The 20,750-nt window shown below is 40.0% G+C and overlaps 5 protein-coding genes and 2 long non-coding RNA genes across 7 annotated transcripts; 3 read left to right on the top strand and 4 right to left on the bottom strand.

Annotated features, from left to right (window-relative positions):
* The first annotated feature begins 419 nt into the window (after positions 1 to 419).
* Positions 420 to 3,116, top strand: LOC140371764 (ubiquitin carboxyl-terminal hydrolase 47-like). The gene is made up of 10 exons (XM_072458974.1): positions 420 to 609; positions 682 to 794; positions 867 to 937; positions 1,006 to 1,128; positions 1,216 to 1,311; positions 1,373 to 1,504; positions 1,595 to 1,717; positions 1,840 to 1,871; positions 2,073 to 2,113; positions 2,208 to 3,116. The coding sequence occupies exons 1-10, from the start codon at positions 455 to 457 to the stop codon at positions 2,381 to 2,383; spliced, it is 1,062 nt and encodes a 353-aa protein (XP_072315075.1). The 5' UTR covers positions 420 to 454; the 3' UTR covers positions 2,384 to 3,116.
* Positions 3,117 to 3,723: 607 nt separating this feature from the next.
* LOC140371622 (E3 ubiquitin-protein ligase DDB_G0292642-like) lies at positions 3,724 to 5,266 on the top strand. Its single transcript, XM_072458792.1, has 4 exons — positions 3,724 to 3,864; positions 3,941 to 4,035; positions 4,214 to 4,381; positions 4,509 to 5,266. Exons 1-4 carry the CDS (start codon positions 3,771 to 3,773, stop codon positions 4,962 to 4,964), a joined length of 813 nt encoding a protein of 270 aa, XP_072314893.1. The 5' UTR covers positions 3,724 to 3,770; the 3' UTR covers positions 4,965 to 5,266.
* Positions 5,267 to 6,044: 778 nt separating this feature from the next.
* On the bottom strand, positions 6,045 to 7,971 carry LOC140371854 (ubiquitin carboxyl-terminal hydrolase 47-like). The gene is made up of 8 exons (XM_072459082.1): positions 7,924 to 7,971; positions 7,775 to 7,828; positions 7,606 to 7,693; positions 7,363 to 7,472; positions 7,132 to 7,202; positions 6,726 to 6,851; positions 6,551 to 6,646; positions 6,045 to 6,431 (listed from the first exon to the last, which is right to left on the bottom strand). Exons 2-8 carry the CDS (start codon positions 7,803 to 7,805, stop codon positions 6,279 to 6,281), a joined length of 675 nt encoding a protein of 224 aa, XP_072315183.1. The 5' UTR covers positions 7,806 to 7,828; positions 7,924 to 7,971; the 3' UTR covers positions 6,045 to 6,278.
* Positions 7,972 to 8,300: 329 nt separating this feature from the next.
* LOC140371867 (uncharacterized) lies at positions 8,301 to 9,011 on the bottom strand. The gene is made up of 2 exons (XR_011928499.1): positions 8,878 to 9,011; positions 8,301 to 8,470 (listed from the first exon to the last, which is right to left on the bottom strand). It is a non-coding gene; the product is annotated as an uncharacterized lncRNA (long non-coding RNA).
* A 524-nt stretch (positions 9,012 to 9,535) lies between these two features.
* LOC140371778 (uncharacterized) lies at positions 9,536 to 10,742 on the top strand. The gene is made up of 4 exons (XR_011928489.1): positions 9,536 to 9,661; positions 9,776 to 9,876; positions 9,952 to 10,104; positions 10,190 to 10,742. It is a non-coding gene; the product is annotated as an uncharacterized lncRNA (long non-coding RNA).
* A 106-nt stretch (positions 10,743 to 10,848) lies between these two features.
* On the bottom strand, positions 10,849 to 14,426 carry LOC140371824 (ciliated left-right organizer metallopeptidase). Its single transcript, XM_072459034.1, has 14 exons — positions 14,099 to 14,426; positions 13,762 to 13,855; positions 13,546 to 13,597; positions 13,329 to 13,478; positions 12,890 to 13,015; positions 12,732 to 12,819; positions 12,524 to 12,627; positions 12,070 to 12,250; positions 11,927 to 11,993; positions 11,767 to 11,863; positions 11,595 to 11,690; positions 11,391 to 11,516; positions 11,173 to 11,264; positions 10,849 to 11,096 (listed from the first exon to the last, which is right to left on the bottom strand). Exons 1-14 carry the CDS (start codon positions 14,262 to 14,264, stop codon positions 10,901 to 10,903), a joined length of 1,635 nt encoding a protein of 544 aa, XP_072315135.1. The 5' UTR covers positions 14,265 to 14,426; the 3' UTR covers positions 10,849 to 10,900.
* Positions 14,427 to 15,176: 750 nt separating this feature from the next.
* Positions 15,177 to 20,423, bottom strand: lrp10 (low density lipoprotein receptor-related protein 10). Its single transcript, XM_072459461.1, has 10 exons — positions 20,374 to 20,423; positions 19,596 to 19,739; positions 19,470 to 19,502; positions 19,247 to 19,391; positions 18,939 to 19,129; positions 18,310 to 18,857; positions 17,758 to 18,194; positions 17,385 to 17,579; positions 17,165 to 17,294; positions 15,177 to 17,086 (listed from the first exon to the last, which is right to left on the bottom strand). Exons 2-10 carry the CDS (start codon positions 19,639 to 19,641, stop codon positions 16,454 to 16,456), a joined length of 2,358 nt encoding a protein of 785 aa, XP_072315562.1. The 5' UTR covers positions 19,642 to 19,739; positions 20,374 to 20,423; the 3' UTR covers positions 15,177 to 16,453.
* Between the last annotated feature and the right edge of the window lie 327 nt (positions 20,424 to 20,750).

The raw sequence follows: 20,750 nt of genomic DNA, 5'->3' as shown, positions 1-20,750 counted from the left end.
CCTCAAACACTGGGTGAGGGCCCGAATTTAGACATCTAATGTACGAAGGCACTGTGGTTGTACAATGGTAAATGAAGCACTTTCTTTTACCCCATTCGTATTGAGATTGTGTACTGTTCAACCTGAAAATGAAACATTTAAAAAACAACAACAACAAAACAAGTCTGTCCGGTGCATTTTGAACGCAGAGCACAAAGATTGTAATCTAGCATTTCTTGTGTAATACAAATGTATGAAATAAAACACATACTCTGCAGTTCCTGGTAAATTATTAAACAAGAAAGAAGGATAAGAACAGTTTATGGTGCCACTGCCACACAGCTCTTACACTCGATCAGCTGGTACCTGTTTTTCCAGTGCACCTTGAACTCAGTGCAAAGAAATGAAAGAGAAACTGTTTGAAGTTATTGAAGTTTAAGTCCTGGGACATGAGAATTACAGAGCGGCTGGGGAAATGGCTGGTAAGGTCAGTACAGGGTTTCATCAAAAAGACTCGCCATTAGCAGAGAAAAAATACCATGGATTAGTGAACCAGGGAGTTACAGACTACCTGAACAGTGTCCTGCAGGTGCTGTTCATGACAGAGGACTTCAGAGAAAGAGTCAAAAGGTTTGTAGTCAGCAACATTTATTCAGAATTGAAAGTGTTCTTCAGTCAAATGCTTTATGATTATCTTTTTAGAAACAATGCAGGAGAGGAGCACATTGACAAAGAGCTGAGAGACCTTTTTATTGACTTGGAAGAACATGTTGCCAACACATCTAAAATCACAACTAAACTCAAGATTACAAATGGTTGAGTACTTTATTTAAAAATGCAAATACGTTATTATTGAAATGATTGTAATGATTGTGGTCTGTCTCTAGTGCATGAGCAGCGTGATGCAGCAGAGCACTATGAGAAGATCTTACGTCTGACCAGTCCAGAGGCGTCCCAGGTGACATATGAGCTTTGGGTTCTATTCTTTCTTTATTAAGATAGTTTGATTTATGTCTTTGTTCACAGATCTTCCATGGAGAGCTCTTAAACACAAATACATGTAAGAAGTGCAACACTAAAACTGAGAGTCCAGCAGGATTCTGGCAGCTTCCTCTTCCTCTGGTGGACAACAACAATGAATACAGCGTGGTGAGAGCAAATAAAGCCTTTTCTGACAGACACAGCAAGAAAGGAAATGTTAAAGTTTTTTTTCAAATTAATGAAATGCCTTTTCAGGAAAAAGGCATTGAGGACTTCTTCCGTTCGTCAGAGATCAGTGGAGATGATCAGATGTACTGTGAGACCTGTGATGAGAAATGTGATGCTGTTCTGGTGAGTAACAGTGATATTTGTGAGTGACGTCTGACATGATTTTGACCCGTGTTTGTCCCAGGATTGTGGTGTGAAACATCATCCAGAGGTGTTGGTGCTTTTGTTAAAGCGCTTTGAGTTTGACTACAGATACATGACGTATGTGAAAGTCAAGCAGCCGGTGAACGTGCCCAACACTCTGCAGATATCAGGGGTAAATGCTCCCAATAGTCAGTTGTAAGTAAAACGTCAATGAAGTTACTGACTGTACTCTGTGTTATGTCTCATTCAATATTCTTCACAGAATCAGTCGTATGAACTATATGCCCTTGTGGAACATTCTGGAGAACTGAGATATGGACATTATATTTCCACTATCAGGTCCCAGGACGATGGCAAATGGTATCAATTTAATGACTCTCAAGTGGTAAGTCTGAATGTAACAAAGCAAATGTAGAAACAAATCAATCCATTGAATAGAAGAGATTTTAAAAATATGTTTTAAATCAAATTCAATGAGCATGTTAAAAAACTGTGTTCCTTATTTAGGCTCCACACAAAGCTCCACCAGCACTGGAAAGGTATGAATCATCAACTATAATTTACAGTGGCCCCGAAGAGGTGTTGATGTATAAAAATGGCAAATAAAAAAGAAATCCCTACAAATTCATGTGTCAAAGCTATTACAGGTTTATTCTTAGTGGATTACTTGCAGACACTCCTGTCACCAAGTATCTAACTACAACTACTAACCTATTACTGGTACTATTATATCCGTGTAGATCCCGAAGTGCTTATCTACTGTTTTACCAAAAACTAAAAGGTAAGAGAAAAATCCATCTGAAGGAGAATATGAAACAGACATTTAAACACAACTGTAATTATAATGCTGATCATTCTAAAATACTCCACTTCAGAAACACCTCTTAATGGCACTGGAGACATCAACGAAACAACCGAGGAAGACCAAGATCCAGATCCAAACAAACCGGAAAATGAAGAAACGCCTGGCAGTTCTGCGCGGAGGAGGGATGGATCATGTGACGAGGCTGAACAAGAAGGTGAAGAAACCAAAACAGGAGCAAGGTTCTGATCAGAGAGGTCAAGATCAAGACATTGGAAGCAGCTCCTCAAGTCTGCAAATGTGTGACCCTTATGTGGCAGAATCAAAGAGTTTAGTGATGATGAGAAATGAGGCAAAAATTTGTGTCTGAAAAAACGGATCAGGTCAGTTAAATACACCCAAATCAGGAAAGATGTTATGTTAAGAAGTTATGATAAATATAAATAGTGAAACGCTGATCTCAGATTATGAGAAGGGAGAAAAAGTTTGTAAAGATGATGGAAGCTTCCGTAGAATCCATGATCAGGGACTTTATCAGAAGAGGTCTAGCTCTACTGAAAGAGACGGTCCAATGCAAAAATGTCACGCAAAAGAAAGCCTCACATCAGTGGAGGGAGATAAAGAGAAAGCACAATCCTGTACATACACCTGACAGCTGTAGTGTTTTAGCCGCCACATTAAGAATGAATTCCTGTTTGATTTATTCATATTTTTATTGTATCTTGTCCATGAATATAAAGCTATAATATAATTTGTGTATTGTATAACAGTGATATGTTGGTCATGAACAAGTTAAATCAAATATATTTTTGTGTGTATATTATCATTATTGTGGGAGGGGCGACAGTCACTATAAGCAAAATTAATGAGTGTAAAAGTTGATTTGTTTGTTGGTGAGACGATTGTTTAAGTTTTGGTTAATTATGTAACTGGAGAAGGCCTAAATAATGTTAACTTCATGGAATATCAATGAATAAAATGTTGGGCAATAAAATGAAATAGATTTTTTGTGCATTTATTTCCTTTGTCTTTATCTAAAATACATCACTTCCTTCCAATTTCTTAAATGTCAGATAATAAGTGTAGAAAACAACAAATAACAGACAACAAAAGTCATCTGACTCTTTATATTAAACATGCAGAGTTGGTGCTCTGCATGTTTAATATAATAAGTCAGTTGATGTGGTTGAACAACATCCTGTCTTGTCTTTCACTTTTGATATTGGCTGATACAGAAACACTATCAAGCTTTAGTGACACACGCTCTGCTTATTCCAAGAAGGTAAAGCAAGGTAAACACATTGTGCATTTTAATACAAAACTATGCTTACTAAAGTGTTTGTAACCTTCTTCTGTAGCTTTTATCTGTCCTGATGATAATGCACTTTCCTTTCCTTCCACTTACCAAACGTCGTCATCTGAACTAGACCTGCTCTTTACAGTTATAAACAGTTTTATTTATAACCAGTGCTGAGTTTCCCTGTAGGTCACTGAGGGAAGTACCTGGTGGCCCGTGCTGTGTCACGTGTTCACTGATAGACATGACCCCACCTTTATCGCAAGAGAGACATTCCTGCTTCTCATAATGTCCTACTACTGGCAGTTTCCTCTTTGTTGATCCACAGGACTCGACAAAATGAGTTCCGATGAAGCTGAAGCAGAAAAGTCCTTCGACCCTTTGGACAGCACAGTCAACTTGGTAGATGGAAAAGATGACTTGGATCCCTTCTGTAAGTCTCATTACTTTTATTGTGCATGCATGTTTAATATTATGCTATTATAATAACGAGCGTGTTGTGTTATTAGCGTCGGAGGATGGCGTCTTAAAAGCGCGTCTCTCTTGTGGCCACGTCGTTTCCCCTGAATCTCTCACTGAAGCCTGCCGCGCCCAATTAAATGAGGTACATTTTGGTTATTATCACAACTATTAGACTTGCTTTGTCATGGATTGTATAAGATCTAGGGTGACACCTACTGGTAATATGATGGATTGTTGAGATTAAATAACAAGAAGTAAAGTTGATCATAACTGTTTCCTAAGCTTGTCATTATTACAATGTTGTTTCTTTTGTTTCAAAGGGTAATTACAAATTCAAATGCTCGGCCCATGTTGGTGGCAGACTCTGTAACAGTCCCTTGTCGTACCGAGAGGTGCGCAGACTGGCTGCTCTGACTGTTGAGGAGATGCAGTACTTTGAGGAGAACATTGCACGCCTGGCTGTAGCGGAGTACAGTGATATTCAGGGGGTAAGGGTCTTTAAGGTCTTTACTTTGCACACATATAGGTTTTTATGTGATTATTGACTCATTATTTTTGATGCAAAGTAAAGTATGTGATTGCAGTTTCATTTGTCCACTTATTTGTCTGCTGCAGTGCCCCAAATGTAAGACTAGCATTGAGAGGAAGGACATGACCAACCTGTGTGTGAAGTGCGATGTATGTTCGGCAAACCAGGGCGAGTCGTACCTCCTCTGCTGGCAGTGTCTGAAGCAGTGGAAAGGACACGGGCCTCGCTCAGACCGCTGTGACAACTCAGGCTGCAAGAACTACGAGCTGGAGCTGCTCCAGACCTGCAAACTCACCAACCTGCCCCGGGTGCAAGGGGCTGATGCGGTCCCCTCCATCCGGGCCTGTCCCACCTGCGGACAAAGAGTAGAACATGATAGAACAGGCTGCAAGAACATCATCTGTCCTCGCTGCCGGAAGGAGTTCTGCTTTGTGTGTCTGAAGCTCACGTCTGAGTGTCGGAAGACCAGCTCCTACTTCATCCCGTGCAGCGCTGGAGTGGCCCCCCGACAGACCTCCATCCCAGTGTGGCACAGGACCTGAGGGCCCCTGCTGGTCTATGCCACCGTTATTAAATACCAATATATATAAACATCCTAAACTTTAAATACTTAACAGTGACATTTAGTGACATTTAATAGTATGTGTTTTTCTCTGACACTGCCGGTCTGAAGCGTTTACATGATTCAAATATTGTAACACTGACTGCCTTACACACCCAACTGCCATTATACAGTAGAACTTCGCCTCCAAAATGTTCGATTGTATCTGGAGATAGGCGTGTGTTAACCCAAGAATGTCATTTGACTGGCGGCTCTGTTGTGCAAGTAATATGGAATGATGAAAACATTGGTCCCAGAGCTGATGCAGAGTAATGGACGTGCTATATATATATACACACACACCATTTTGGCAAACGCAAAGGGCAATACCGATTGGTGTAATGGTATCTTCGGTCACACGCAATAAACATAATTCAAAATAGTTCTTGTAATACTGTTTTTATTTCATTCCATGTTCCCCTCCACACCTGCATAAACCCTTCATTTTATGTAGGCTAATTTCATTTAAATGGATTCATACAATTGGATACATTCGAGTTCACATTATATTAAATTGCAGCTATCACAGTGAACAGCAGGACACGTAAACAGAAAACATTCCACACCAACAATGTAAAAGAACATCCATTACCATTTGTCAATTTCCTTTTTTCCTTGTTAAACCCAGGGTTAAACCCAGCACAAATATAATCACCAAAATCATTACGCCACCAACAATCAGTATAATTTTGGATCTGTGAGTGGAGGGTGGCCGGGGGCGTTGGTCTAAAAAAAGAGACAAAGACAAATGAATTAAGGCAAATGCATCACTTGGATAGAACTTGTGTTTCTTATCATTACCGATCTCAAATGGTTTGAATGGTGGTCTCGTTACTGGTGGTTCTGGTTGAATCCCTTCATGTGTGGTTGGTGGGTCTGAAGAAAGAGAGAAACCACTATGGCAGTTATGTACATTAATACCATGTGTAAATACAAGAAAACATTACCTTTTGTATATGCAAGCAGATATGCATCGCTGGAGCTGTAGATATCAGATGGTGGATCCTTAGCCTGGAAAAACAATAAAAGCAACATCTGAATTTGGACACAAAACACACGTGGAGAGACTTTACGGTTTATTCTTACCCTTTCAACAGAGTCATCATTGAACTTGTACCATGTTTTATCATTACTGGACCGGATAGTTGCTGTGTAGTGTCCACCGCTGAGTCCACCCCAGTGGTGCACTATGCCGTAGAGGTCATACTTTACAGTCTAAACAGAAAGAGAAAATGAAGTTGTGTTGACTTTAGAGTTACGGGAGTCTGAGTGGACTTGCCTTCATACTCAGTGTGGTGGGTATGTCGACTGCGCAGTTGGATTTGAAGTATGAACTGGTGTTGTGATCAAACTCAAATCTCTTCAGAAGGAGAACTAAGACCTGAGGAAAATCCTTCGTCTCACATTTCTAAATAAAATAAAGAATCAAAGACATAATTATTATCTCTAATGTAAAGGGAAAAACATCACATGCGTTATTAAGTCCATAAGGGCAATTACTTGAACAACATTCAGCTCAATACGTACATAATCTGCATCTGTATTTCTACCACAGTCTTTGCAGTAGACTTTTCTCTCCCCAGTAAACTTCTGAGTTGTGAATATTCTATCGAGTCCCCCATTCTGTTCACAAAATGAATACAAATGACACCACATCACACAAAGAACCCTTCTCACCCATAGACATTGTCATTGTTCTCACCACAGTGAAGACTCCATTAATTTGGTTTTTCAGGGGTAAAGGAAGAGTCCAGAACGTTTTTGTCTCCTCATTGATGCTGTGGCCTTGGCAGCAAATTGTAGAGTAGGACATCATTCCACAAAAGATCTTCAGAAGTGTGCAACATGTTTAATTAGTTAAAGACAGCGTGTTACTAGTCTATCAATCATTCAAACCATATTTGCACAGAACTTTTTATTAATACAGGAGGAAGCACAAAGCTTCACTCAAGAAACAAGTAAGCGACAGGTAAGAGTAAAAGAACACTCACCGTATACATAAAAAGTAAAATAGAATATCAGAAAAGCAAAAGCAGATTAGAGAAATAAAAAGGACTAAGACTGTTAAGAGCTTGTATCTGTGTACGTTCAGCCAGATGGACACAAACCTTGGATGCACGTTGACTGATTCGGTTTAAAATGAGGTCCAGGTATTCAGTGACATCATGCTGTTTATGGACTGCGAAATAAAAAAAATATTTATTGTCAAGTTTCGAAATTTGTCTAAATTTGTCGAAAATTGTTCTTTCTCTGTAGCTTAGTAATAGTTTGAATTCAAATGTGGCAAAATATTACATTTACAAATTCCCGTGTCTGTCCATTACTATGTTATAACTTACCATCTTGAATCTGAAAGCTCTTTGTGATACTCTCTGTTCCACATGAACCCTTCTTCAGATTTTCAAACAGCGTTTTTAATTCCTGGTCTGTCCGCTTGTTTGGATCCAACCTTGAGAAAGAAAACAAACTAGTACCACAGACACTAACTTATACACTTTATAATGCCATACTGTCTATGTTGCATAAATATGAACATGGCTTCCTTCTAAAGTGTTTGCAAATATACAGTAATTAGTACAAACCTTTCACCAAAATGTGGGGTCATGAAGAGCAGCTGTAGGACACTGTTGAGGTAACAAGTCATCCCCTGATTATAGAGGCCATATGGAGCTATCAATCAGACACACAGCGTTAACACTTCACAAAAGGCACATGCTAATTGTGCAGATGTTTGATCACTAATATTCGTACTTTTCCGTTCTTTATTTGAATTTGACATCATTTTTGCGACACTAAAATATGAATCTGAAAACAAAAGACACATCTGGAGGATAAATCATACATACATTACGTGAATTATTATATCAAAAACATGACGACAGTGTGATAGTTTTACTTACTAGATTTGAGCTGTCACTAAAATGCAATGTTTCTTCTTGAGACAGAGGGTTGAAATGATTTTCAGTAATTAGTCTTGCATGTTCCTGTTAGAAGGAAGTCTTTGAAATGTTGAATTACCGGTACTAGTTTTCAGCTTCTCGTAAGACTTGAAAGGACTGTTACCATTTTTAGAATGTTAATAAATCAAACCAACCCCAGACCCTGGTTAGACTGGAATCTGAAATCTGATGAGGCAGAAAGCACCTTTACATTCAGTCCGGAAAGTCAGCCAATTTTTACTCTCTGGAACACTCGGTAAGCTAATTTGTTTTTCTTTACAATTACACAGCAACCTGCATATCAGGCTAGACAAGAAATCACACAGATAACAACAACAATCCATAAAATAATTTTATTGAACTTAAAGAGAGGTCATTAGGCTTGGTCAGATGCCACCGTGGAGAATGAGAAGGGTATGAATGGTGGAAAGGTGCCGGATCCCATAGTGCGTGAGAGTTTGAGATTCATTCAGCGTGTCATTTCCAAACACCAATCTAATGTCCTCCTCTGGAAAGAAAATATAGTGCTTTATTATTGCTCATGTCTTGACAATGAGATGTCAAAGTGGGTATGGCAGGCATTCATATTTTAATTTTGTATTACTTCCTTATCATCATTAATTTTGTTTTGTTGTTTTGTTGTGTTTTACACCAGTTAAGTGGCAGTTTCTTAAGACATTTTTGGAAACAGAATTTGGTGTTGTCAGTACATAGAATAAAGATGATGTCATGTTTAATTTGTCAAATATGGCAATAGTGTAAATTAGACAAGATTTGGCTCTAGTTTACAGTATGGTTGCTATGCAGCAGTTGTGGAATTACCTCTACATATGTCACAAACGGGAAGCACGTTTAAGTCAAATGTGTAGTCTACCCTGTCAGATGCAGTTAAAAGAAATTAAAAGAAAAACTTACTTATTCTCAGCTGCTGTTTAATTTTCCCTTTGAGATCCGAAACAGTGATCTTTTTCATTTCATCTTCTCTCTCACACAGGTTTATAATCTTTTCGTCACCTTCAGGTAAATAGATGACCAGCTGGACTCCCATTATATCCAGCGAAAAGGTGAGCCAGGTGTTTCTTTTTCAGTCTTCACAGTGAGTTTGCAGTCCAACTTAATTGTGAATGTTGTTTTGTAACAGATCTTGAGATGGGAGCAAGGACGTCACGTGAGCATGACACATGAGTATGGTAGCCAAACAGACAGCGAACAGAAACAGGAAACATGTTTTTCCGGGCAGTTCAAACATTCAATTGTCAATCAACTGAATCTCTACCTAATCAGTCTTCTATCCATGTCAACCAGACAGTGAAATTGTGAACACCATGATTTTGAAACTAAAGGAAATCGTTTTTTCTCCCTTCAAAATCTGAATATAATATGTTCTTTTAATTACTTAATTAATAAATAGCTTGAATTTACCTACGCAATTTAGGTTTATATCTCAATGCTTTCACAACAGCACCATCCACTGCTCTTTATTTATAAAATGTATAAAATGAAAGAGGCCTCCTTTTTTTTAGGTTTAGGATGAGGACAAAATATATAGTGAGATTATGTGAGAGTTTTATGTGTTTTACAGGCCCTCTTGGTCAAATAACTCGCTGGCATAGTCAACCAGTACTCAATACAACAGAGAAATGTTATGACCACAACGACAAAACGCTGGCATTTGTTGAAGGAGAAGATGAAATGGACTGTAAGTGACACTAAGACAGAACAGTGAAATGTACAGTGATCATTTTTACTAAACCATTATAACTGTGATTGTACTTTTTGTTTATTTCTAAAATCCTTTAACGATATGTCACAGTTCTCTGTATGGGTTACAAATCTCTGAGAGCACGAATGTCCTGTGGCCACACTGTGACTCCCATGTCTCTCTTCGACTGGTGTCAGCAGCAGTTGGAAGAGGTTAGAATTGTTTTAATGCTTACACAAATTAAAAGGCCAAAGAGTTATGTTGTTGTGTTGATCTTTTTGACAAAGGGTTCTACAAAATTTACTTGTGGTCAAACTAACTGTAACGCAGAGTGGAGCTACGAAGAAGTTCGTAAAATGGCCCTTTTGACACCAGCAGAAACAAAAAGCTTTGAGGACAAGCTTTACAGGAATGCAAAGAACAGTCTGAATGTCAAATCTGTGAGTATTTGTCAATATAATGACACTGAGGTATATTGTGATTGTGGTAGTATGTGTTTTATTGTTTCTTTCTTGTTTCTGTTAGTGTCCCGGCTGCAGGTGTCTTGTTGTAAGGGATGATCCCAACAATCTGTGTGTTCAATGTCCAAAATGCACAGCAAGTAATAATAACAATCCTTACAAATTCTGCTGGCAGTGCTTGCAAGCATGGAAAGGCGCAGTTCCAGCTTCAGATCATTGTGAAAACGAGGATTGCTGCAATGTGCAACTAAGCATTCTGAAAAACTGCCCCGTTATTCATTTTAAGGATGTACAAATGGTCCGAGGCTGCCCCTGCATTCGGGCCTGTCCCTCGTGTGGTAAACTACTGGAGCACAGCAGATTGAAATGTAAATTTCTTATTTGTAAGAGATGTAAGGCAAACTTCTGTTTTGTCTGCTTAAAGTTATTTCCAGAATGTCAAAATCATTATGAATTATGTTTAAGTGGCCTAACCCCTCGACAGACCTCTATACCTGTGTGGGATGGGAAAACTGTGAACACCAATGAAGAGTAAAAGATGATGTTATGTTTCAACTGACAATATTTATTCAGACTTTTTTTTCTGATCAATCTGATTTAATGATATGGTTTTGTTATGAGTTTTATCAAATACAAATGCTTAGCATAAAAATGTGTATGATTTGTTGTACTGTACAAAGCAATCGATTTTCTTAATATATACTTTATACAGACATATAACTAGGACAAGAGAAAACATCATAAAATCTTAAAGAAGCTAACAAAAAAAACGGCTTTATGGAAGTGTTTGATCCAGAGTTTGAACATGCATGAGGCTGTGAACCCTGACCTTGCAGCAGCGACAAGAAATGGTCACAGCCAGAACCAGGGAACAGGCCGAGGCAACAATGACTAAAACAGAGACTGTGAGCTGTGCAGAGGTCGTCCAAAATAACCAAACTACACTCAGAGTCCTTGATTTGCTGTGGTCACTGGGTAAAAAGACAAACATAGTGAGTAAGGTAAGAACGAAAAACTGATGAATAAAAAACTGAAGGTAAAAAGTACCTTGTATTATGAGACAAAACCGGAACAGGAGCAATGTCTGGCACACACAGTCTCATATCAGGGCACCAGACAAAGCCCTGATATCCTTTAATCTGATAGAGTAAGAGCACCAAACATTTAAAAACAAGTAAGAGTCTTATTTTGGTAAGCAAGCTCACATTTTATACCTGTAAACTCAATTTATGCTGCCAAAGTACCAGCCTATTTTTATTTTTTACCTGAATAGCGCCTCCTGCTGGACAGTCTACCCACTCAGAATCATGCACCTGTATCTGGTACTGGTTAAGGGCAGTGCATCGGTGTTTGTAACAGCGACCCACCACTGAAGTGTTTGTCACGTGATCCTGAACACAATCACATAAAGCAAAAGTTAAAGGCCAAAAAACACTAACTTTATATTTTACAATCATATTTGACCAAACCTGTTTATTGAGGCTAGAAAAAAAACAACGGCTATTGGATCCAAACATTTCATCTTGAGCAGCCTGTTGGGCATTTCCCTTCATCCAGCACTCACTCTGGAAGCATATGTAATCATCAATGCAAACTAGTAACAACTAATAACTATAGAACAGAAGAAAGTACACCACTCACTCCATTTTGGATTGGTTTATAAATGTGGCATCCATCCAGGTAAGGATCCGACTGGCACTGGCCCTTGTGGAGGTGAAGGTAATGACATCCAGAACCACTATAAGAAATATGTGATAAACAATTTTTTTACATGCAACAATTCAACAACATAAAAATATACCTGCCAGAACAGAAGAAAGCCGAGTTGTGTTTACATGTTGAGGGCAAGCCAAACTTGTTTCCTTGGCCTAATAAAACACATACACATTTGGTTGTGGATGTCTTTCATTCATATACGCATTACTTAGATTGTGGAATCCGGACCTTCTCCCCAGACCAGACAATGTGCCCGCTCCAGGTCAGCCGTGTACCAGCCGGTGTCCTGCAGCGCTGCCAGGGTCATCGGGTCGATTCGAACAGTGAAAGGATCAAGCACTGAAGCCATGATGGACCCCTGCATCACCCGGGCCTCCCAGTGTGACGAGACCCCACTAGGACCAGCATCCTGTGGCATCGCATAAGCAGTCAATTCTGATCAAATGAATAGGCCGGGACATACGGAACTACACTTGTAAATGAGTTAATTTGACTACATTTCACTAGGTTAGTTTCTAAATAAAAACTGTAACCTGTAATGGGAGGGCAATGCTGTGTTTTCCTGCGAACATATGATAAATGCCTAGAAAATGAATTATATTGATAAATTATTTGTATAAACTGTAAATGGGCATTTAAATGGCCAAAAAGCTCGGTTCAATAGAAGGCCTAGTGATTGTACCTTATTTTCTAGTGGCCCTCCAACATCTGGATCAGTGGTCGTCAGGTGCTTTTGTAAGGCTGAGGTCACAGACTGGGTGTAAATCCTCATCTGACCTGAAGCATCTGGGCGAATCATTTTGGCTCGAAGGGAACAACCTGCAGTCACAGCAATACATCTAAGAATAAAATGCATGACACAGCAGTTTTCTATGAAGCTTAAATGTGACCTGGGCGAGAGGAGGTGGAGCAGTCTCTCCAAGTACTGAACAGCTTCTTTGAGAAACCAAGAGCATGAAACAGCTCATGGATTATGGTCTGCAGAAAAAGTAATAGTGGAGATTCAAATTAACTGTTGACAAATTATATATTAATTTATGTATCATACCTGAACAGTAATGTGGTGGTTGTACGCAACTCCAGCAAGCCTTTGACTGCAGATTACCACAACTCCAGCCAAAGGACGACCAGTGCTGTCAGTTTGGCAATGGACAGCATATGCCAGTACATTTGGCTGGGTAAAAAAAATAAAACCATGTAAATAACAATACTGAGCAATAACATATGAAAGGTATTCATTGCATTCAATGCTTTGACAACAACACTATACACTACATTATACAAGCAAGGGAAAGAAAACAACAAGAAATCTTGTGAACAAGTAATTATTATCAATAATTATAGTGGTTTGTTCCTCTTTTATCCCATTTTAATATTGGTCAAATTCCTGGCATTTTTTGTCCATTAAAATGTCTCACTGAAATTAGAGTAATTACAGTGACTCTGTGGTTTATAGTTTGGAGTCATGGATTAAAGTGATGGTTCACCTCTGTTCTACACTTGTCAGTAGCTCGGACATGAAGGTACAGCAGGAAGTCTGTGTCAGGGAGTCCAGCTCCTTCAGGCCTCAGCACGGATCTTTGAGCCGAGTCTAGCTCTGGAAAAATGACACACCCCTCCAGGTGCTCATCCGGGATCTATATGACCAAATACCTGAGTTTTTTAATGTATAAATATGCAGTTAATTTGAGGAAACATAATTACCATCACATCAAGGCAAGTCTCGTTTCTGTAGGTCTTATTTGCTCGCCCACACCTTGACAAAGAGGACAATTTAATTTATCAAACCATCATTTGTAAAAAAGTAAATTAAATCTTTTAACTTTGCAAATCTAAACATTGGGACACAATACTCTGCTAGTGAAAACAAAAGTATAACTTTGACTTAAATAAATGAAAAGATTCTTGTGAATGGATCACCTGTTGTAGTTCAAAGAACTGGAGTTTTTCCAAAGGAACTTGCAGTATTTGTTGACGTCTCGCTTCAGCAGTAAAGGTCCAGGAACTCTGCTAACTATTGAAGGATCATAACATGAAGTTATGACTTATGTTAATACATATATTGTATTTTATCTTATCTTAGCATAATCTATATTTTTTTACTATTGTTATTATTATTATTATTATACATTGTTTTCTGTTGCACCTTAACTCTGAAACAAGTTCCTAGTTTGTGAATAGTTCACTGTGGCAATGAAACTGATTCTGATAAGGCGTGTGATTATGTAAAATTATAAAAAGGTTTACAGCTTGTTACCTGAGAGCAAAGATGAAACTATTTTGACCGCACCCTCCACAGCGGCTTCTAGTTTCTTTTTCTCCTCCTCTGACTGGAAATGGCTCTCCACTGGGAACCATGTCCTAATCCGGATTGGTTGTGGGCCGTTTGTCTCCCTGGTGTTTCTCTGTGACTGGAATTGCATGTGCTTTTGTAGATCCTTAGACTGCTCTTGTCTGATGTGGCCTTCAGTGAACAGACCTGATTGTTGGAGAGGAACAGCTCTGACTGGCCTGACATGGGTCTGAACCTCGTCAAAGATGCATTTTGGTCTGGAAACATGAAATCCAGGCAACAGAAACAGCCACCACCATAAAAGTGTCTCGGAATAAGATAGAGTCATTGTATATAGCAACCTTCTCTTCAACTTAAACAAGGGTTGCAAAGATGAATGATTTTTTGGAGTTAGAAATTGTCCATGGGAATAAATAGGGAATTAACACAAATAAATATGTCTTTCAACAGGGGTGATGGACAGACCATAAAAATACACTTCTATATCTGTGTCGTTACATCCACAGCCGAAAGATTATCAGTGTCCAAAAGTTGCCATGAGCCACCAGGGTTTGAAGAGAACGTTTTTTTGGCAGCCTGGTCAACATTAAGCAGGGCTCTGAAGGGTGGTTTCAAACATCATCATCCTGACAAACATCAACTGCATCTGGGCACAATTATTTCCTCTGGCCCTTTGCAACCCAAACTTTAACTGATAACAAAAAGGAAAAAAATAACATTTACATTTCGAAATGTGTGTTTTTAGTAGATCAATAAGTCTTACATTTCTAGTCCATGCTGAAAAACGTAATGTTCTTTGAAATTACCTGTCCACTTCTCTGTGTAGTCTTGGTCATGCTGTTCTCTGGATTGAAGCCGTCTCTGCGCTCACAACTCTTAAGTGTTAGCTTTCTGAAGTACATTTGAATATAAAGAGACAAGCAACAATGACTTCAAATGCTTCTATTCATTACGTAAAGAGTTTCAGTTCTCACCTGAGCACAGTTGGGTGTCGGAGCTTTCTTCCACAAACAGTACAATTAAATACGCAATACCCAAACAGTAAAAGTGCAAATTGTTTAATCTCAGCCACATATTTACTTATATACAGTGAAGTTGACCCAAATAAATCATATTATTTTCTCTCATTGTCATATTATAAATTTAAATCTCCTCCATTAACCCTAATACATTCAACAAAGCAACAATAAAAATGTTAATTGTCTAAAATATAAACACCATAAAAGAAAAATGATACAAATGGCACATCACAAGTCTGCTGTGACCGAATAACTCCTAGCTGAGGGTGGGTTTAATTTGGAACCCCTGGGAACGACCAACCTTTTCCTCCACACATCACCCCAAACCACACTTTATTTCAGGCACCAGAAAGATTGTCTTATGACACGTGTTTGAAACAGCTTTGTACATTCAAGTGGGGGGATTGGATATGCACATGAATAGGGGTCTCAAAGATTATTGCCAACTTTCTGTGGAGACATGCATTTGTTTCATTACCCAACAGTGTCAATGCAGGTGTAAAAAAATAAACGTGCGTGTTTTTGGTGTGCACTGTGCAGAGGGACGCTCAAAGACAGATTAACCACATTTCTACTTAAAAGACGCCCCCCTCAAATATATAACATACATTTTGCTCTTGGTCAGGTGTGTAATGTTTAATTTAAGACTGTTGGATTTAAAGTGGATATTGCATGATTTGTCTCACTGGCATTTTGTGTTCATGTTTAGATGTAATGTTGGGCATTTTGGCACATGGAAAACTGCTTTAAAAATGTTTATGATTGCTGTGAAGACCTGAAGTGATATCCATGTGGCTTCTCAGATGATTCTACGTGAATCTAAAGGCACTTTCATTGGAAAAATATATGGCCAGAGAGCTATGAATCAGGATGATCAAGATGCCGAGTGCCTTTGCAATAATTGTCTTAGTAAGACTAAATGCAAATGCTTTCACTTGGCTGCACTTATACCAAACATTAAAAATGTATACTTCTAAAAGGAAATCACTAAAATTGACAGTAGTCTGCCTTAATATCTAGATGGGGAAGAATATTCTGTGCAAAATATTACTTCAATGTGCAGCCTAGCATTAAGTGCACATTAATACTCACCAACATACTCTCAAAACACAGGTCAGCCATGTTTTTTGTCTAAAACACATAAGTTTGTTTTCAATGATAAAATACTTTCAACAAATCAAAGTAATTCAAAAGGCACCAGACTTGCACAGCAAGGGTAAGGCTCCCCCTTCCCATGCTTCAGTTCAAACAACTGTGGAAAGACGATTTTACTGAAAGAAGACAGATGTGAACGAGATAATCAGGTGAGCATGGGCACATCATCCTCTGAAGTGGTGGAGGTGGTGTCCTCCGACAGCGGGATGAGCAGCACGTCATCATCAGAGGACGACGACGAGAAGGAAGGGGATGCAGACAGAGCCATAGAGTTGTTGGAGGGAGAGGCCCTGAACAGGGAAATGCTCAGACCCAATGTGTGGAAAATAGAGGCCAGAGAAGGGCTGCTGGGAGGGACAGTGACTGGAGGAGTGCGAGGAGTGTCTGGAAGAGGGGCTGGGGGTGCGTATGGAGGAGGTGGAGGGGAAGCAGGAGGTGGTGATGGAGGGGACAGTGGTGGAAGAGCTCCTTGTTGCTGCTCTGTTTGAGCCAACAAGCCCAGTTTCTGAGGCACAGGCTGGTTGACTGCTTCAACAGCTGAAGAGGAGCTGGTGGCTGTGGACTGAGCAGGTCCATGTGGAGCAGAAGCCACTTCTGCCTGCGGGGGGCTGGAGCTGGAGGCCTGAGATGGTCTGGATGAAGTTCTGGGAATCAGACCCCATCTCCTCATTCTTCGCACGGCCCGTCGCACAAACCTGGGCCTGCGTCTGCGATGTGGGGAGTTAGCTGCATCCTGTCGCAGGAGCTGAAGGATTCCTCGCAAAGACAGAGAAGAGGTCTATAAAGAAAGAACAAAATGTTCACAGGTTAATCATGTTTCAATTCAGCACAATTAATTTTGTTCTTTTTTCCTGACCTCATTAGGGTTTTCAGTTGGAAAGTCCTCCACTGGGGGAATTATGCCCTGGGCGATCAGTTGGCCATACGAGGGAGGGGCCTGCTGCTGAATCAGCTCCGCCTCCAGCCGACTGATAGGTGCAAACATGCTGCAAATGTAGTTGACATTCCCACGTTAGAAAACCTTTAAAAGACCTATGCAATTTAAGAAGACAGGAGGAGGAGGAGAACATTCATACCTGTACTCCCTGGTTCTGAGTGAGTAAAGTTTGCAGGTACAGCCCATGGCTATCACTAGCAGCAGCCCACACACCAGGCTCCCTACTGTTGCAGCTGTAATGACTTTGCGTGGAAGGATGACCGTGCAGTTCATCTCATCAGTGCCGTCTTTACAATCCACCTGGCCGTCACAGCGCCACGTCTCAAACACACACCTGTAATATTATAAAACATATATTTCAATTATTTAGATATTGTTTGGATTCAACCTGCAATTCACTTTTTTTTGCCAATTTTGCAGGGAATATACAATAATATATACATCAGTAATTCTTGGGACAGAAATTCTCCAACACAAAGTTACTGTTAGTGAAATTGAAGGTGCTTGCTGACCTGTCGCTGTCACAATGAAAAGTTCCAGGCTGACACACGGTGCAGTCCTTCTCGTCGCTCCCATCGGCGCAGTACAGCTGGTAGTTGCATCTTTCAGTGACTGGGTAACACACAGGTCGGCCCGTGAAATGGCTGGATGCCACTGACCTCTGCCCTGCAACACCGCAAGCAAACTGACTGCGACTACAGCCCCTGCAGCCCTCTTCGTCACGGCCCGTCTCAGAACAGTCCCATTTGCCGTCACAACGCTGCTCCTGTGTAAAGCATCCACCCGCTGCTCCTCCACATCGGCCTTCCCACGGCGGACAGTAGGTTCCCACTCGGAAGGTAGCATTGAAGCCACTCCCCTCTGACCCAGGAATAGTTTGGTATGTCAGAGAGAGCACACCAGTATGAGACTCTACTTGGATCGATTTGTAATTAGAGCTGCTTGTGATCTGAAATGATATATCAAAAGAACATTTTTTTTTTCCTTTAAATAATTACATTCTCAACAACAAACCAACAGATACTAATTTATATTCTCTAAGTTTTGCACATTAGGAAACTAACCATTTTGAGTATATCCCCTTTGCCTTGCTCTCTGTTGAACACTGTGAGTTTGTCTCCAGGGCCAAGTAAGAGCTGCTGTAGGTCCAGTCTGAGGGGCCTGGAGTCCTCAGGGTCCACTGTCCACACACAGAAGAGAGCAGGGCCGCGGAGAATCGGGGGCGAGAAAGTGCCATAGAATGTTTGAAGCAGTCCCCCGCATGGCCAGTCGATGGGAGCGGGGGTCACCACACTGAGCTCCTGGTCCACATCACTCTCCTCTTCCTCACGCCCTTTAAGCAGAGCCCAGAGATCGGACTCCGTGTCGATGGTGGTCGATGGAGCCACCGCACTGTTCTTCTCCGTGTACGTCTCCACGCTGTTCTGGCCTGCTGGTGTGAGGCTGTATATGGTGGATTCTGGCGTGTTCACTTCACGTTCACAGTCTTGTTCGTCACTGCCAAAATCAACGCCTTCATCTAGACACTCGACTTGACCATTACAGAGCCAGGAAAGAGGTATGCACCGCCCTCCCAGGCACTGAAAGGATGTCTCAGGGCATAAACCAGAATCTGAAACATTTTAGAGAAGGTGAGCATGGCAAAACTGCCAAATATATTTATATTTATTAATCATAAATTATTAATTATTACCTCTGGCATAGTTCAAGCGAAATGATGACACGGGAAACAAATGGGGGAGAAAATGGTGAATTATAGTAATATTGCCTCCAGGAAACTCCATGGGCTGGGGCAATTTGCCACAGAGGACCATTGCCTCCCCGCCAACTGATGACTTAACCGACAACCATTCTTTACTGCACCGTACTGAAAACTGAGAAAAACTAAAAAAGAAAAGACATAAATGAAAAAATATATATATTAAATACATACCACTAAAATTTGGCATCTAACTTAAAAGAGCTTTGTGTTTTCATTTCTTTTAAAATGTGATCTTGTACCTAAGAACTATAGGTTGGTTTTCCGAGCCCTTGATGACCCAGCAATCATAGGTGGGGCCATATCGGTATGAGTAGCTGTGGTATGCTGAACTTGTGATCTCTCCCACTTGGTTGTCTGTAACTTGAAGGTAGCGGCTACAGCGTGCTGTAAAAAATAATAATAATAATAATGTGTAAACAACTGTAATATATATCATATCACGTCTATAAGTTAGCCTCTTACCAGACGAAAGAGTAAACTCAAAACAGCAGCATGCTGTGAGGAATGAATGACATAATAATTACAACCATAATAAATCATTAATAATTACATTAATTGAGAAAGTATAATCAGCACATTTTTACTTACCTAAAATGGAAAAGATTAGGACAAGGATGCTGCAAGCAACTGACATTTTGGAAAATGCTCCTCCACAATATGTTGCAAGAAAAAACGTCAATGCAGCAAGTCAAGAAATGTCACATAAGTTCCATTTTAGGAGGAAGACATCACCTGTGGAGCAAAGACAGTATTTTAGCTGCTCATCAATTAGTCAGATAATGTTAAAAAGCTCTAGGTTTACAGAATCCTGTTATAGACCAGTAGTTATCATGAGCTGAATTTAACCCATGGGACTCTTCAGTAATATGAGATTATAGACAATCCATTATGTCAGAGGATAAAGGGAAAAGAACGCGGCTACTGTTTTTCAGAAACACAGCTGTTAGACTACTTGTCATAAAACCAAAACAGCTCAGATTAATGACAATGGGCCCCGCACTGGAAGGCTTTGACAATCCTTGTATACAATAAAGTATAATATCGTTAAAGGGGAAACGCAGCTCAAAAACAGATGACGCTGAAAGGTGTGGAGAAACGTGGGATTATAGTTTGGTCGCGGCAGACAGCGGGAGCTCGCCTTCTTTAGTAACAAACAGTTCTTTCGCTTAGCTTCATGTCGAGCTAAAGCTAACGCTAATACCAGCACTTTTGTCGCCGCTTTAAATTGACATTTCGTTGGACGACACCATTGGGAAATCGGCTCGGGTGTGCATCAAAGACCCAAGAAACAATTAAATGAAGAATTTAAAGGGTATAAGCAATAACTACACCGAAAAACAAACAGAAATACAGCGGAATGTCTCACCATCAGTTGGCCTTTCGTGTTGACAAGTTCCGAGCCACTTCCGGGGACTGCGCCCGTGATGTCAGGAGGCCGGGAGTGTGACGTTCGTTTTTCCATTCATAAACTTCAGTCAAAATAAAAGTAACAGTACAATATTTTAGATACAAGGACAGGACTTATATACACTGATCACTGAACCCATTGATTACTATTTATTCGAGTATCTATTTCGGTTACAATAGTTTTTGCCACAAGGTGTCGCCACTGAGCAAATACTAATTCATAAACTTGTATATGCTATTCAGTTCATTAAGAAAATGTAGGCATACAAAGTTAATGTTAATGTTAACATTTGGTCTGCGTTGCTACTTTTTGTTGATTATTTATTGTTTATTATA

This window comes from Eucyclogobius newberryi, unplaced genomic scaffold (assembly GCF_026437365.1).
Source record: "Eucyclogobius newberryi isolate DKJ021-1_F unplaced genomic scaffold, fEucNew1.0.hap1 SCAF_22, whole genome shotgun sequence".
Lineage (NCBI taxonomy): Eukaryota > Metazoa > Chordata > Actinopteri > Gobiiformes > Gobiidae > Eucyclogobius > Eucyclogobius newberryi.
This window is presented reverse-complemented; position numbering and strand designations above follow the sequence as displayed.

Excerpts from the sequence above, each read along its gene's own strand:
- LOC140371854 (XM_072459082.1), bottom strand. The coding sequence starts at position 7,805 with ATGATGTCAAATTCAAATAAAGAACGGAAAA. Across the intron at positions 7,694-7,774 it reads TTCAAATAAAGAACGGAAAA|CTCCATATGGCCTCTATAAT; the intron begins GTACGAATATTA and ends TCTGATTGATAG. Across the intron at positions 7,473-7,605 it reads ACCCCACATTTTGGTGAAAG|GTTGGATCCAAACAAGCGGA; the intron begins GTTTGTACTAAT and ends TTCTTTCTCAAG.
- lrp10 (XM_072459461.1), bottom strand. The coding sequence starts at position 19,641 with ATGTCAGTTGCTTGCAGCATCCTTGTCCTAATCTTTTCCATTTTAG. Across the intron at positions 18,858-18,938 it reads TCGCTTGAACTATGCCAGAG|ATTCTGGTTTATGCCCTGAG; the intron begins GTAATAATTAAT and ends AAAATGTTTCAG. Across the intron at positions 17,580-17,757 it reads TTTCATTGTGACAGCGACAG|GTGTGTGTTTGAGACGTGGC; the intron begins GTCAGCAAGCAC and ends ATAATATTACAG.
- LOC140371824 (XM_072459034.1), bottom strand. The coding sequence starts at position 14,264 with ATGCAATTCCAGTCACAGAGAAACACCAGGGAGACAAACGGCCCACAA. Across the intron at positions 13,016-13,328 it reads CTGACAAGTGTAGAACAGAG|CCAAATGTACTGGCATATGC; the intron begins GTGAACCATCAC and ends TTTTTTACCCAG. Across the intron at positions 12,820-12,889 it reads ACCACCACATTACTGTTCAG|ACCATAATCCATGAGCTGTT; the intron begins GTATGATACATA and ends CTTTTTCTGCAG.
- LOC140371764 (XM_072458974.1), top strand. The coding sequence starts at position 455 with ATGGCTGGTAAGGTCAGTACAGGGTTTCATCAAAAAGACTCGCCATTA. Across the intron at positions 1,718-1,839 it reads AATTTAATGACTCTCAAGTG|GCTCCACACAAAGCTCCACC; the intron begins GTAAGTCTGAAT and ends TTCCTTATTTAG. Across the intron at positions 2,114-2,207 it reads GTTTTACCAAAAACTAAAAG|AAACACCTCTTAATGGCACT; the intron begins GTAAGAGAAAAA and ends ACTCCACTTCAG.
- LOC140371622 (XM_072458792.1), top strand. The coding sequence starts at position 3,771 with ATGAGTTCCGATGAAGCTGAAGCAGAAAAGTCCTTCGACCCTTTGGAC. Across the intron at positions 3,865-3,940 it reads AGATGACTTGGATCCCTTCT|CGTCGGAGGATGGCGTCTTA; the intron begins GTAAGTCTCATT and ends TTGTGTTATTAG. Across the intron at positions 4,382-4,508 it reads AGTACAGTGATATTCAGGGG|TGCCCCAAATGTAAGACTAG; the intron begins GTAAGGGTCTTT and ends TGTCTGCTGCAG.